General features: G+C 42.3%; 1 protein-coding gene across 3 annotated transcripts in view; it reads right to left on the reverse strand.

The window, feature by feature from the left end:
* The window catches only part of LOC149140385 (ureide permease 2-like), a 199713-nt gene that overhangs the window by 71187 nt on the left and 114041 nt on the right, over window positions 1–14485 (reverse strand). For all 3 annotated transcript variants that reach the window (XM_089450594.1, XM_089450595.1, XM_089450593.1), the window contains exon 2: window positions 112–250. In XM_089450594.1, coding sequence (XP_089306720.1) covers window positions 112–250 — 139 coding nt within the window. The remainder of the gene's footprint in view (window positions 1–111; window positions 251–14485) is intronic.

The raw sequence follows: 14485 nt of genomic DNA on the forward strand, positions 1-14485 counted from the left end.
AAATTGAGAAGTAATGATGATTTAAGCATGCAGCTTGACTTTTATATACATGACCTCAACTACTAAAAAATTGCGGGAAAATTTCAAGGATAGAGCATAAGATATAATTACCAACAACCACAGTTATGCTTGAAGAGACCACCTCTGTCACAGAAAGCCCAACAAAGGCCCAGGCATACTGTGTTGCCAAATTTCCAAGGCTCAATACTAATCCCCCTACCATTGCAAAACCAATAGATGGGCCATTATCCTGCACATCAATTAAAAATATTTGAGTAATCCTAGAAGGCTTTTGCCATGGTTGGCTGTATTTGCCTACGCCTATGTCCCTTTGTGTGACTTAGATGAGGCAGACACATAAACAAACCATGGAATCAGAATTTAAAGCTTAAATGCTTGCATTCATACATCATACACGCACGCAAGGAACAGAAGGCCCATTTAACTGTACGTCAAACGGGTTGCTCATTCTTATGACTGCTTTATTGAGTGGACAACAGAAATGGAAAAAGTGATGATGAAGGAAACGCACTACCAGCATACCGAATGTTATGTGAGACCTTGATATGGGTGAGCATGCAAGTCAATCAGTGTGCTTTTGGGCAGCATATTCACACCAAAGAAGAACAGTTTCTAATCTCAATATGTATTCTGTTGGCCCAAAGAGATTAAAAATATACAATATAGGAGAAATGTCACAGCGGGTTAAGTGTACATTATAATAATAATCTATTTTTAAGATCATACTCAAACTAGATGTAGATGTATGAGATTTTTTGTTTGTAAGATAAGGGACTGACTTGCTTTTGCGCAGGCGATTTGACTGCTAAAATCTACCAAAATATACATACTCTACCTTCTATGAATCCTTCTAAGATTTAAACATGTGACCCTAACTTTTTACAAAGAAACACATACTCATAACAATAAGGCAGGCTTAACAATAAGGCAGGCTCAAGTTGTACAACAAAAAAATGCAAAAGGGTTATTAAAATTGAAGACCACTGAGGCTGATCACCAAAGATGTCTTTCCATGATGAGCCAAGTTTGAATGAAGGCCCTTTGATATCATGACACTGTTGCCATTTACTTTTCAGATATTCTTCTTTTTTCCTGCTTCCGAAATTCGAAAGGCCCGTCTTTAGTCCCATTTCACGAGCTTTCATACAAGACTACCAAGATATCTCATATTAGCGGGCATAACTTCCAAACTTCTTGTAATCAAATGTAGCTATATAAAACATCTAGGTTTTCCATATTTCTACAACATATACTACAAAAGTTTATATGTTTTTCCAAATTATTTTTTGGTTTGCAGGGTACTTGTGGGCAACTTCTTGCTTCAAGAAAAATACATATTTCTAGGCAGCTTCTTGTCATGTGCACCTTGTTTTCTAGTGAAAATATTTAATTTCAGTAGGTCGCAGGTCCATGGTGGGAAACAATCGCAAATTGGGCCAGCCAACTTTTAGGTGGCCTGGTGTTGACCTGATTTGGCATCTAGAGTCTACAAAATAATTCAAGCTTTTTCTAGGTGGAGCGTTGTACAGGGTTTTAAATTTGGATAAATTCCTTAATTTTCTCCTCATCATCGTAATGACTCTCTGCAATGATTGGCCCTTGGATATGCACACTTTTGGTAGCTTTGCCGGCAAAAAGCAGGCAATTTCTTTTAAATGTTTTCGTTGACTAGTTAGAAGAATTGGACATCAAAAATAAATCGTTACCCGGGAAATATATTTATCTGAATATCATATCACTGAGTAAATGTACACATCTATCACAATTGCTATACATAATTACTTGTAGACTGCGAAATGAAGTTCATTCGAACTTTTCAGCAATCATGCATTGCATTTTTCTTGAAGTGTCAAGTAGGACATAGTTTGCATTTACGTGTGTGTTCCAAAGAACTACTTGATATTCCATGTGGCATACCCGTACATGCCCACTGACCCAACACCAGGCACCCACTTATCTGGATCTAAAATTTCTACCACTAAACAGTCGGTCTCACATATTGAGAATGGATCTGTCTTCCTAAGAAAAGCCCAAAAGACCATTAATGCATGCCAAATGAAGAATTAAATCTGCAACTTGGGAATTTAAACATGTAAGTATGCAAATCAAGGCAGCACGTGCCTATATTTATTCTTAGACCCATACAAAACTGCATACACAAAATCTTCATCATAACATAATCCAAAGAACTAAATTACAGAGAAACAAAAACAATAGTTATACACTTATATTTTAATGAAGAGATTCAAGTAACTCTCTGCATAGGAGTGATTCACTATCAACCATAGGCATCCACCGCAGATGCCACCTCCAAGCGGCTATGAATCATGAGGCCATCAGGCCAAAGAAAACCAACTACAGTCATAAAACTCTCTCAAGAAAACTATCAACTCTCATAACTTAGCCAATCCTCTCATTACAGGATTCACAGGTAGCTTATCCTTCCTTCAATCAGCCATGAAACTCTGTTTCCTCATCCTTACACAGAACAGCTTATACATGTACCTTTTCTTCTATACAGTCCCTCAGGAAATCAACACCAGCTTGTTCTCTATTCCAAGTAGGAAGTGTCTGAATGATGAAAACCTTCTATGGAAAAGCTAGTGGGAAATTCTTTCAATCTGAAGAAGACAATAAGCAGCATAATTATGTAGGTTATGATTTCCTGCTTCAAACTTTGCCGAGTGAGACTCCTTTTCCCATTCCAAAGTTAGATTAATATCATTCAATACTATGGGATCTGTATTAGGCCTTTTGTTCAGCAATTGGTTATGCCCTAACTAGAGGTTGTATTGAATGAAGACAAGATCATTTTAGTGTTTTCATTTTAAAAAGTCTCTTATTCATGTGAATTTGGTTAAAGACAAATAAATTGCCCTCACACACAAAAACACTCCAACTTTGACTCAAGCAAACGATTTGCAAGTGAGGAGATTCATGATCAAATGACTCTCACCAATGTGTTGCGAAGTTAATTCAACAAATTAGATTGTGACTTTGGCTAAATTACAAGTATTTAAAATTTAAATGATTAAATTTAAAAAAAAATGGAATTTCTTACCTCGTTAGTCCACATCTCTTGCAAATTTTGCCAAAAGTACTTGTGGCTCTATGAAAGCATTGATCTGCCAATGTATGTTTAGCTGCTCACTTGTGTCAAGGACCATGTGCTCTAAGAACTCATACAATCCATCTTTGACCTCCCCAGTTTAATCTTCTCCTAACGAAACTCTATAACGGTACCTTTGGTTCAAGAAAGTTCCATCTATTGTCAATGATCTCATACATATGCACATACTTATATACTCTATCCTCATATGTTACCTTTTCTCTGCTCCTTCACTTGATGCATAGCCTCATAAAGGTAACCTATGGTTAATTTTTTCCCATCCACTAGCCACAACACGTTAACCAGAGGCTTACCAATTTTCACAACCTTTGTTGCTTCTTTCCAAAAAAGTTTTGTTTTCACGCATTTTCCATCTTGCTCATGAGCCAAGTGAGATCTGTTTCATTCATCACATGAAAACAATTTTGTCTAGTCATGTGCTTGGGAAAGGAGAGATTGCAATGTGAGTAACTAAGTTGCAAATCTCATGATGGCAAGCCTTGCCTAACAAAGTCCCTACCCTCAATGTTTTTCCTCATTAGGTTCAATAGCAATGACTGGTTGTAGATGTATTTTGTAATTGTCTTGGCATGTTGTTTAGTGTTGAGATCTAGTCATGTTTTCTTATGTCCTTGTTATCTGTTGAATTTTCTAAGTCTATCCATTAGAAAATTAATCTGTATTCTGTTGGTTTATTTCTTCTACTTGTAAATTCTTAACAAGTTATTTAAAAACATTTAAATATCGAAATAAACACAATATAGTCACAACATCTACAAATCATCAGTTGAAAGAAAACAAACACACAAGTGACACCGTTATTTTTGGAGAAATGTCCCCGGAAAAACCCAATACGGTAAAACTGGTGCAGCTATTCTGAGGGTTTATTATTATGCAGTATTTCCTTGAGTACAACTAGGAGCCTAATCGGCTCACCTGACAGAGAAAAAAATACATGGCAGCAATACCTCTCTATTCGGAAACAGGTATTCAGAAAACCTGTCCCACGAAACCCTCTCCAGCATCTCTGAAGCTCTGCGCTAGCCCTTCTAACCTCTATGTCAGCCTCTTGCTGCCCTGCGTCAGCCTCAAACCTCTCTGCCTCAGCCCTCTAAGGCACTGCGTAGCCTATGGGACACTCTGTGTCACTCCTGCAGCCTTTGCATGGATGACGCGATCCCTCTGGCCTCTGCGCTGTCTCTACTGGGTTCTGCATGGCCTAAACTCGATGCTGCCTCTCACTTTCTGCTTTTGCGTTGGTCTCTTGGCACTGTCTTTGCCTCTCTGCCCAGTACTCACTGTTGATCACTGATTCGACTTTGCTTAGCAACCCCACTCTAGAAAATCGAATGGCTAATCATTCTAGTGTGTTCTTCAACTAACCCTCAAGCCTCTTCTTATACTTTTCTCTTTGGTCCTTCAACGACCGAGATTAAATCTCTAATCAACGGCTAAGATTAGATTTGGCTTGATCCATGACATTTGGAACCTTCTAACCCAGTTTTATATTAATACCCATTAATATTTTATTTTTCCTAAGTTTATACTTAGGAACTCCATTAAAAATATTAATTACTTTAATATCTCCCAAACCGGGTACAATCTGTCCAAACCATTTCTGGGTCTTGGAGATCTCATGTGCTTTAGGCTCTCCACCAATTTTCATGGCTAGAGCACATCTGATGCTACCCCAAATCAACACTCCCTCTTAGCGAGGACTGTGCTCTAGTAATACTCCTCACTGAGCATCACTCTGATTATCCAGCACCGGTACCTGTGCTGATGCTAGGCCTCCCCACCCAACATCCTCTACACTACTACATCCTGTATTGCTGCCCATGGCCCTGCCACTGCCACTACTGCATCCGTGTTGCTGCTAGTCCATCCTCCCAGCAATGCATCTACATTGCAACCCCCTCTCATCATGTTGCATCGTGCTACTGCTAACTGCTACTGCATTGCAACTCAGTTACTAAGAAGTAAGTAATTGATCTACCCAACTTCTGACATCCCTGTCAGGCTAGAAAGACTCCCAATGCTGAAGCTCTCTCTGTCGCTAACAAGTGCTCCCTCTTAAGAAAGATTCTTCGGCGAAAATCACATGGAATATCATTTGTCGACGCGTTTCGAACCAACTAGTGTGGTTCATCGTTAGGACAAGTTGAAGCAACAGATCCAGCTTAGCATGATAGCAGGACAAGTGCTCCCTCTACTGACCTTTGCGTTGCTGCAACAACTCCCTGCATCTCGCACCATTGCACACCTCTCTCTACCATCCTGCACCGTTGCAACACTCTTGTGCCTCTCGCATTGTTGCAGCCTACTAGCCTCGCGTTGCCCGGGGACTCCTGCGCTATAGCACTCTCTGTCGCTTCATCTACATCCATTTCTACCGACATCCACCAGTCCTGTTACTCTTTCTTTGGGGCTCCTGTAACAAGGTATAATCCAAGAGGTTGGGTACTTCAAGGATCCTACCCCTCATCGCCTGTATTCCTCCTGACTACAACTTGATGTCTCCCCGTTTCTTCTCTAGTGGCACATGAGCACTCATGGCACAATCGTCATCCACCTCGACTTCTTTCTCCTCCTTCGTTGGCGTTGCCTTAGAGTCAGATGCCTCTTCCTTGTTCTTCTTCCTCGGACACTGGTTCGCATAATGATTCAATTCCCCATAGTAGAAGCACTTGACCTTGGGGAGGTCCTTATTCTTCCTCTTCTCCTACTTTCCCGTAGATTCCAGAGCTACATCCTCTTCCTCTTCCTTCTTGATCCAGACTCCTTTGCTGCTACTTCCCATCTTGGTCAACTGTCTGATCTCTTCTTGACGAAGAACCGCCCACAATTCTTCCCAATCTAGAAGATTCGCCCTGCCCAGTATGCTCTGGACAAATGTCTCCCACTCCTCGGAGACTATGTTTAGTGCGGTTCTTACCATCAACTCCTGATCCAGCATGGCCCCTATGGAAGTCACTTGGTCCCAGATCTCCTTCAATCGACCGACGAAGAGATCTATCTCCTTCCCTCCTACATCTGGTATGACCATAGCTAATTCTCAAGTAGCATCTTCCTCTACACGAAAGTATGCTGGTACAACATCTTCAAGGTATCCCACATTTCCTTTGTCGTCTCCTTCTTAGCAATATGTTGGACCACATGATCCTTGACCCAATCAAGGGTGATGCATTTTGCCTTGGCCATTGTCTCCTCGTACCTTTCATTAGCTATCGAGTCAACTAAGATAGCCATTACTCTCAAGGCGAAGCCCTTGATGCGATGTCTGTCTAAAATGGACACGATCACGGCCTTCCAGACCACAAAGTTGGATGCTCCGTCCAGCCTATCCTGATCCCTCAGCCCATTCACAACCATCTCTTTGCTCTTCTCTATCGACTCCTTTGAGTCTCTCTACTTCCTGCCTAGAAGTTCTCGGTTCGACTCCTGCTGAGTCTCTCTACTTCCCATCTGGAATTTCTCAGTTCAACTCCTCTGATTCTCTCTACTTCTCGTTTGGAAGTTCCCGGTTCGACTCCTCTGAGTCTCTCTACTTCCTGTCTGGAAGTTCTGAGTCCCAATTTCCCTCCTGGAAATCCTTTTGGAAACCGTCAAGTTGCCCCTATCCGATTGTCTGTGCAACTGCAACACTGATCCAGATTCCCTGGCTAGAAATATGCCTCGTCAGCAACTCCCTCTACCTTGGTTTTTCCCTATTAGGTATTGTTCTTACCACATTACCCCACCAGCTTCGTTCCCGCAAACTGCCCACAGCTTCCTTCACCCCAGCAATTGAAGGATTGAGCCTCTTAGCTCTACACAATCCCGACACCGACAAAATAGCTCCCTCAACCAATTGTGTCCGCCCTCCTGACCTCTACGTGGGCCTATTTTTGCCCTCCTCAACCTCTGCGTTGGTCTCTCTCAGGCCTGGACTGATGATGCAGTCCCTTTGTGTCAACCCTTCTTTTGTCGCTTTCTGCAAGGATCAGCTTTGTCACTCGGGACAGTTGAATCTGTTGCAAATGCTCTGCTCAGCTGATGCCTTCAGCTTTCTTGTGATCTGCAACCACGCTCTAATACCATGTTGAATTTTCTAAGTCTATCCATTAGAAAATTAATCTGTATTCTACTGGTTTATTTCTTCTACTTGCAAATTCAGAACAAGTTATTTAAAAACATTTAAATACCGAAATAAACACAATATAGTCACAACATCTAAAGATCATCAACTGAAAGAAAACAAACATACAAGTGACACTGTTATTTTTGGACAAATGTCCCCGGAAAAACCCAACGCGGAAAAACCAGTGCAGCTATTCTGAGGGTTTATTATTATGCAATATTTCCTTGAGTACAACAAGGTGCCTAACTGGCTCACATGACAAAGAAAAAATGCACGGCAGCAATACCTATCTATTCGGAAACAGTTATTTAGAAAACATGTCCCACGAAACCCTCTCCAACTCTGCACTGGCCCTTTTGGCCTCTGCATCAGCCTCCTGTTGCCCTGTGTCAGCCTCAAACCTCTCTGCGTCAGCCCTTTGAGGCACTATGCACCCTCTGAGACCCTCTATGTCACTCCTGCAGCCTCTGCATGGATGACACAATCCCTCTGGCCTCTGCATTGTCTCTGTTGGGCTTTGTGTGGCCTGAACTGGCTGTTACCTCTCTCTCTCTCTGCTTCTGCGCTGGTCTCTTGGCACTCTCTCTGACTCTCTGCGCAGTACTCACTGCCCCTCACTGCTGATCACTGATTTGACTTCGCTTAGCAACCTCGCTCTAGCAAATCGAATGACTGATCACTTTGGTGTGTTCTCCAATTGACCCTCAAGCCTCTTCTTATACTTTTCTCGTTGGTCCTTCAACGGCCGAGATTAAATCTATAATCAACAGCTAAGATTAGATTTGGCTTGATCTATGACTTTTGGAACCTTCTAACCGAGTTTTATATTAATACCCATTAATATTTTATTTTTCCTAAGTTTAGACTTAGGAACTCCATTAAAAATATTAATTATTTTAATATCTCCCAAACCGGGTACAATCTTTCCAAACCATTTTTAGGTCTTGGAGATCTTATGTGCTTTAGCCTTTCCAACAATTTTCATGGCTAGAGCACATCCAATGCTACCCCAAATCAATATTATCCCCTAACATGTGGGGATAGTGTTGATTTGACGTAGCATCGGATGTGCTCTAGCCACAAAAATTGGTGGAGAGGTTAAAGCACATGAGATCTCCAAGACCTAAAAATGGTTTGGGCAAAATCTAACCAATTTGGGAGATATTAAAATAATTAATATTTTTAATGGAGTTCCTAAGTCTAAACTTAGGAAAAATAAAATATTCATGTGAATTAATATAAAACTGAATTAGAATGGTCCAAAAGTCATAGATCAAGCCAGATCTAATCTTAGTCATTGATTAGGGACTTAATCTCGGTCGTTGAATTGTCAACGAAAAAGTATAAGAAGAGGCTTGAGGGTCAATTGGAGAACGCAGCAGAGTGATCAATCATTCGATTTTATAGAGCGGGGTTTGCTAAGAGAAATTGAATCAGTGATTAGCAGCGAGGGGCAGTGAATACATAGCAGAGAAGCAGAGTTGGTACTAGAGAGACAACACAGAGCCCTAAGAGGCTGACGCTGGGCCAGAGAGGCTGACGCAGACCCTAGAGGCTGACGCTAAGAGATTTCATGGGGCAGATTAGAGCTAGAGAGCTGGATAGGGTGATGCAGTCCTTATCAAGGTGACAGAGAGCAGCAGAAGTGTTGCAGTGTTGTTGTGGGATCGTTCCTCCGGTGATTTAGCCGGAATATCTGTCTCCGACTGAGAGGTACTACTGTCGAGGGCATTCTCTATTGGGTGAGCCATTTCTAGCACCCAGATTGTATTCTGAAACTGCTTAATAATAAAACCCTCTCATAGTTGCATCGGTTTTCCTGCATTGGGTTTTTCCGGGGACATTAGTCCAAAAACAACGATGTCACTTGTGTGCTTGCTTCTTTTACTTGATGATCTGTATGTGTTGATACTATACTTGATTTTATTTTCAGTATTTACATGGTAAATAACTTGTTAAGTAAATGAACAAGTAGGAAGAAATAAATCAGATGGTACAGGAAGAATTTCTAACAGTTAGACATAAAAATTCCAACATGATATCAGAGCCCTGGTTGCAGATCACATGATAACTGAAGGCATAAGCTGAGCAAAGCAGCAACAACAAAAATAGTTGTCCCGAGTGACAGAAGTTGTTCCTAGCAGAAAGCAGCAAGGGAGGGGTGACGCAGAGAGCCTGCGTCATCAGTTCGAGCCAGGAGGAGGATCAACGCTAAGTCAAAGAGGAGAAGACCTGACCTACGCAGTGCCCGGTCATCTTTCTCAGCTAGGAAGGATCGACGTGGTGGCCAGGAGGTGCAGATTGTGCCGGTGCCGGGATTGCGCAGAGCCTAAAGCCTCTAACCTTCAGACTGCTGAGGCATAGGAGGTTGTGGGTAAGTTGCGGAGCAAAGTTGGTGGGGTACTGTGGTTAGAACAGTACCTAACAAGGCAAGACCAAGGAGGAGGGAGTTGCTGACAAGGATTGGCAGAGGGATTTCCATAAGGGAAATCGAGGCTCAGAGGGAATCAAACCGAGAACTTCTAGATGGGAAGTAGAGAGACTTGAAAGAGTCGAAAGAAGAGCAGCAAAATGGCCATGAATGGGCTAAGAGATCAGGATAGACTGGACAGATCTTCAAACTTGTAGTTTGGAAGGCCAGGATCTTGTCCATTCTAAACAGGTATCGCATGAAACACTTCGCCTTGAAAATGATAGCGATCCTGGTTGACCCAGCTGAAAATGACAAGTACGAGGAGGCAATGGCAGGGCAAAGTGCATCATCCTTGATGGTGTCAAGGATCATGTGGTGCCACCCATTGCTGAGAAGGAGACGGCAAATGAGATGTGGGAGGCCCTGAAGAAATTGTACCAGCATACTTTTGTGCAGAGGAGGATGTTACTTGAAAACTAGCTACAGTCATATCAGATGCAGAAGGGAGAGCAGATAGATGTCTTCCTCAATGGATTGAAGGAGATACGTGATCAGCTAACTTCCTTAGGGGCCACACTGGATCAAGAATTGATGGTGAGGACCACATTGAACGCAGTCTTAGAGGATTGGGAGGTATTTTTCCAGAGCATGCTGGGTAGGACGAGCCTTCAAGATTGGGAGGAACTGTGGGCGGCTCTTCGTCAAGAAGAGATCAGGTGGGTGTCCAAGGTGGGGAGTAGTGGAAAAGGGGTCAGAATTAAAAAGGAGGAAGAAGAAGATGTGGCTCTCGCATCTTCGGGAAAGCAAGAGAAAAGAAAGAAGAAGGACCTCTCCAAGGTCAAGTGCTTCCATTGTGGGGAACTAGGTCACTATGCAAACCAATGTCCTAGGACGAAGAGCAAGGGAGAGGCTTCTGAGACCAAGGTTGCGCCGGCTAAGGCGGAGAAGGAAGTGGAGACTAATGACGACCATGCCATGAGTGCTCATGCACTTCGAGAGAAGAGGTGGGGAGACATCGAGTTGTAGTTAGATGGCCTACAGGTGATGAGGGGCAAGATCCTCGAGGTACCTAACCTCTTGGATTATACCTGGCTACGGGAGCCTCGAAGAGGAGTAGTAGGACTAGAGAATGTCGGTAGAGACGGATGCGGATGGAGCAATAGAGAAGGCTACAATGCAAGAGTACCAGGACAGCGTGAGGCAGCAATGCGAGAGGCATGAAGTTGTTGCAGCAGCGCAGAGGTCTGTAGAGGGAGCACTTGTCAGCGACAGAGGTAGCTTCAGCATCGAGAGTGTTTCTAGCCTGACAGAGACGTCAGAGTTGGGAGGATCAATTACTTACTTCTAAATAACTAAGTTGCAGTGTAGCCGTTAGCAGTGGTAGTGCTATGGGCAGCACGATGCAACATGATGAGAGGGGATGTAGTTCAGATGCAGCAGTGGCAGTGACAAGGCCATGTGCAACAGCACGAATGCAGAGGGAGTCGTCGTATGGATGCAACAGTGGCAGTGGCAGGGCCATGGGTAGCAGTACATGATGCAGCAGTATAGAGGATGTTGGGTAACAGGCCTAGCATCAGCACAGGGACCGATGTTGGATGATCAGGGTGATACTCAGTGACGAGTATTACTAGAGCACAGTCCTCGCTAAGAGGGAGCATTGATTTGTGGTAGCATCGGATGTGCTCTAGCCACGAAAATTGGGGGAGAGGCTAAAGAACATGAGATCTCCAAGACCCAGAAATGGTTAGGGCAGAATCTAACCAGTTTGGGAGATATTAAAATAATTAATATTTATAATAGAGTTCCTAAGTCTAAACTTAAGAAAAATAAAATATTAATGTGAATTAATATAGCACTGAGTTAGAATGGTCCAAAAGTCATGGATCAATCCAGATCTAATCTTAGTCATTGATTAGGGACTTAATCTCGGTCGTTGAATTGTCAATGAGAAAAGTATAAGAAGAGGCTTGAGGGTCAGTTGGACAACACATCAAGAGAGATCAAGAACTCGATTTTTTGGGGTAGGGTTTGCTGAGAAAATTGAGTGAGTAATCAGAGTTGTAGCTGAGGGGCAGTGAATACAGTAGCAGAGAGGCAGAGATAGTACCAGGAGCATCAGCACATAATCCAAGAGAGGGTTGACGCAGAGGCAGCCAGAGGCCACGCAGAGGCTACGCAAATCCTAAGGAAGGCCAGCGTGGGAGACGCAGAGGCTCCAAAGGCTGACGCAGAGCCCCAAGAGGCTAACGCTGGGCCAAATAGGCTGACGCTGGGCCAGAGAGGCTGACGCAGACCCTAGAGGATGACGTTGGGCCAGAGAGGCTAACGCAGACCCTGGAGGCTGACGCTGGGAGATTTCGTGGGGCAGATTGGAGCTGGAGAGCTGGATAGGGTGACGCAGTCCCTATCAAGGTGACAAAGAGCAGGAAAAGTGTTGTAGTGTTGTTGTGGGATTGTTCCTCTGGTGATTTAGCTGAAATATCTGTCTCCGACTAAAAGGTACTACTGTCGAGGGCATTCTCTGTTGGGTGAGCCATTTCTGGCACCCAGATTGTATTCTGAAACTTCTTAATAATAAAACCCTCTAATAGCTGCACCAATTTTCCCGCATTGGGTTTTTCCATGGACATTAGTCCAAAAACAACGGTATCACTCGTGTGCTTGTTTCTTTCAGTTGATGATCTGTATGTGTTGATACTGTACTTGTATTTATTTTCAATATTTACATGGTAAATAACTTGTTAAGTAAATGAACAAGTAGGAAGAAATAAATCAGATGGTATAGGAAGAATTTCTAACAGTTAGACTTAGAAATTCCAACAATAGCTAGAGGATTTTTCACTTGTGATTTTTATCACAATCAGTAGTTCCACAAATGAGATTTATGGTTTACCATGGATATTTGGCTAAAGTTGCTCCCTACTTTTGCTCAACTAACTCTCATGATCATATTTTTTATGGGATTGTACCATGCCTTGCTATATCTTATGTTTTGTTAACATTTGATTATATTGCTTTTCATATTTGTTATGAATGTGATGATCATTAATGTAATTTGATAATGGCCCATAATACTCTAAACTTGTGCCTCCTACTAGGTTGTACTTGGGTGGACTCAAAATCTCTGATAGATAAATGTTGTCTCTTGTATCGAGTTGTACTGCTAGAGGCCTAGGGAGTTATAGCATGACCATATGCCAAATCATACTTAAGACTTTACATTATTTTTCCATATTCCATATGCATTCCATTGTTCCACTCATGGTTGGTTTGTCATATGTCATAGCAAGGTTCATAATTCATAGTCCCATGAGAAAAGCTTCATCTAAAGGGTTGTAAGCTCGAGGTTGATGCAACAAAAGAAACTCATAACCCAAATAACACAGCTTGAACTATGACACCTCACTATAAGGCCTATTACCCACCAAAATGTGTAACCCCATAAGAGAAAACGTTTCTCCTACATTTGATAGCCAATCAAACAACCAGCAGGCCAACAGCCCCTGACAACCACTATTTGATGATGATATGCCATGTGCCTCTGCCATCAACATCAGCCATGTGCCTCGCCCCATCTGGCATTTTTCACTTGGATGAAGGTGGGCCGCAATTCAAAAGGTACTTCGATCATTTTGCAATAGAGTGCTTATACTTGTTTGTTTTTGGAATTTAGTATGGATAAAGGGGTGATCTAGAAGATCAACTAGTCTTGACTGTAAATATATTCTCTCACTTTACCATGGGGCTTAATCTTTAGCCCTAGTCCAGTGGGACCTCCCTTAAGACCTTAGGGTTATAGGAGGGGCACTACTTGGAAAACCCAGATTGAGATAGTGTGTTCATTATCCCCCTACACCATACTTAACACTTTCGATATCACATTACAACTAAGTTGCAAGAAACATAGGGTAGAAGGCCGTTTCCGTACATAAACAGAAACGAAACCTTGAAACGCATGTGGTATAGCCGTGAAATGCGTTTCCGGCTATACTGGCACATTTCACGATGTGGAAACGTGTTTCATGGCCGTACGACGCATGTTTCAGCTTGTAACTCGTGTTTTTGTAAAATTTGTTTTCTTATTTATTATTAGGTTTTCCTAATGACTTCTAGTTGCTTCCAGATGCCTGTCTAAAGTTATAAAAGTGAACTTTGTCTCATTCTCTCATCACACTATTCAGCAAGTCGTTTCTCTTAGAGACTGGTGATTTTAGCAAAGGAGAAGAGAGGAAGAGAGCAGTTGTTTCAGCTAGGGTGTTTTGAGTAGTGAGCAAAGTAGATTTCAGTAGCAAGAGCAAGAGATTTCAGCAGCAAGAGAAAGAGATTTCAGCAGTAGATTTGGAGTGCAGAGTTTCTGGCTACAACATTCTTGGCTTTTTGGCTCAGCTACAGCCATATTTCTCTTCTCTTTTCTAGCATTTTGGGATAGCTTTAGCTACAGAAAATTAATTTGGGTAAGCAACATTCGTTTTGTTAGTTTTTTCCTACTATTTCTTCAATTTTTCTAGGGTTTATGCTGCCAAAAATATGAAAAACGTTTTTTATTTACAGATTTGTTTTTTTAATTTATTTTTGCAGCAATGGCTTCCAACCAAAGTGCAGCTGCAAGTTCAAGCCCTAGGACCAACCCAAGGGCTGAACATTATTCTCTTTGGAGGCATGTGATAAAGCTTCAAAGATGTGCAGGTGGTGGCTCATGGGAATGGCGATGCAATCTTTGCAATAATTCGTACAAGGGCTCCTACCCAAGAGTGAAGGCACATCTTTTGCATGGAGGAGGATAGGGGATTGCAAGTTGCACAAAAACAACAGATCCATT

The sequence above is a fragment of the Pinus tabuliformis genome, chromosome X (genome assembly GCF_031772625.1).
Source record: "Pinus tabuliformis cultivar Carrire ecotype Pingquan chromosome X, CPIR1, whole genome shotgun sequence".
NCBI classification, from domain to species: domain Eukaryota; kingdom Viridiplantae; phylum Streptophyta; class Pinopsida; order Pinales; family Pinaceae; genus Pinus; species Pinus tabuliformis.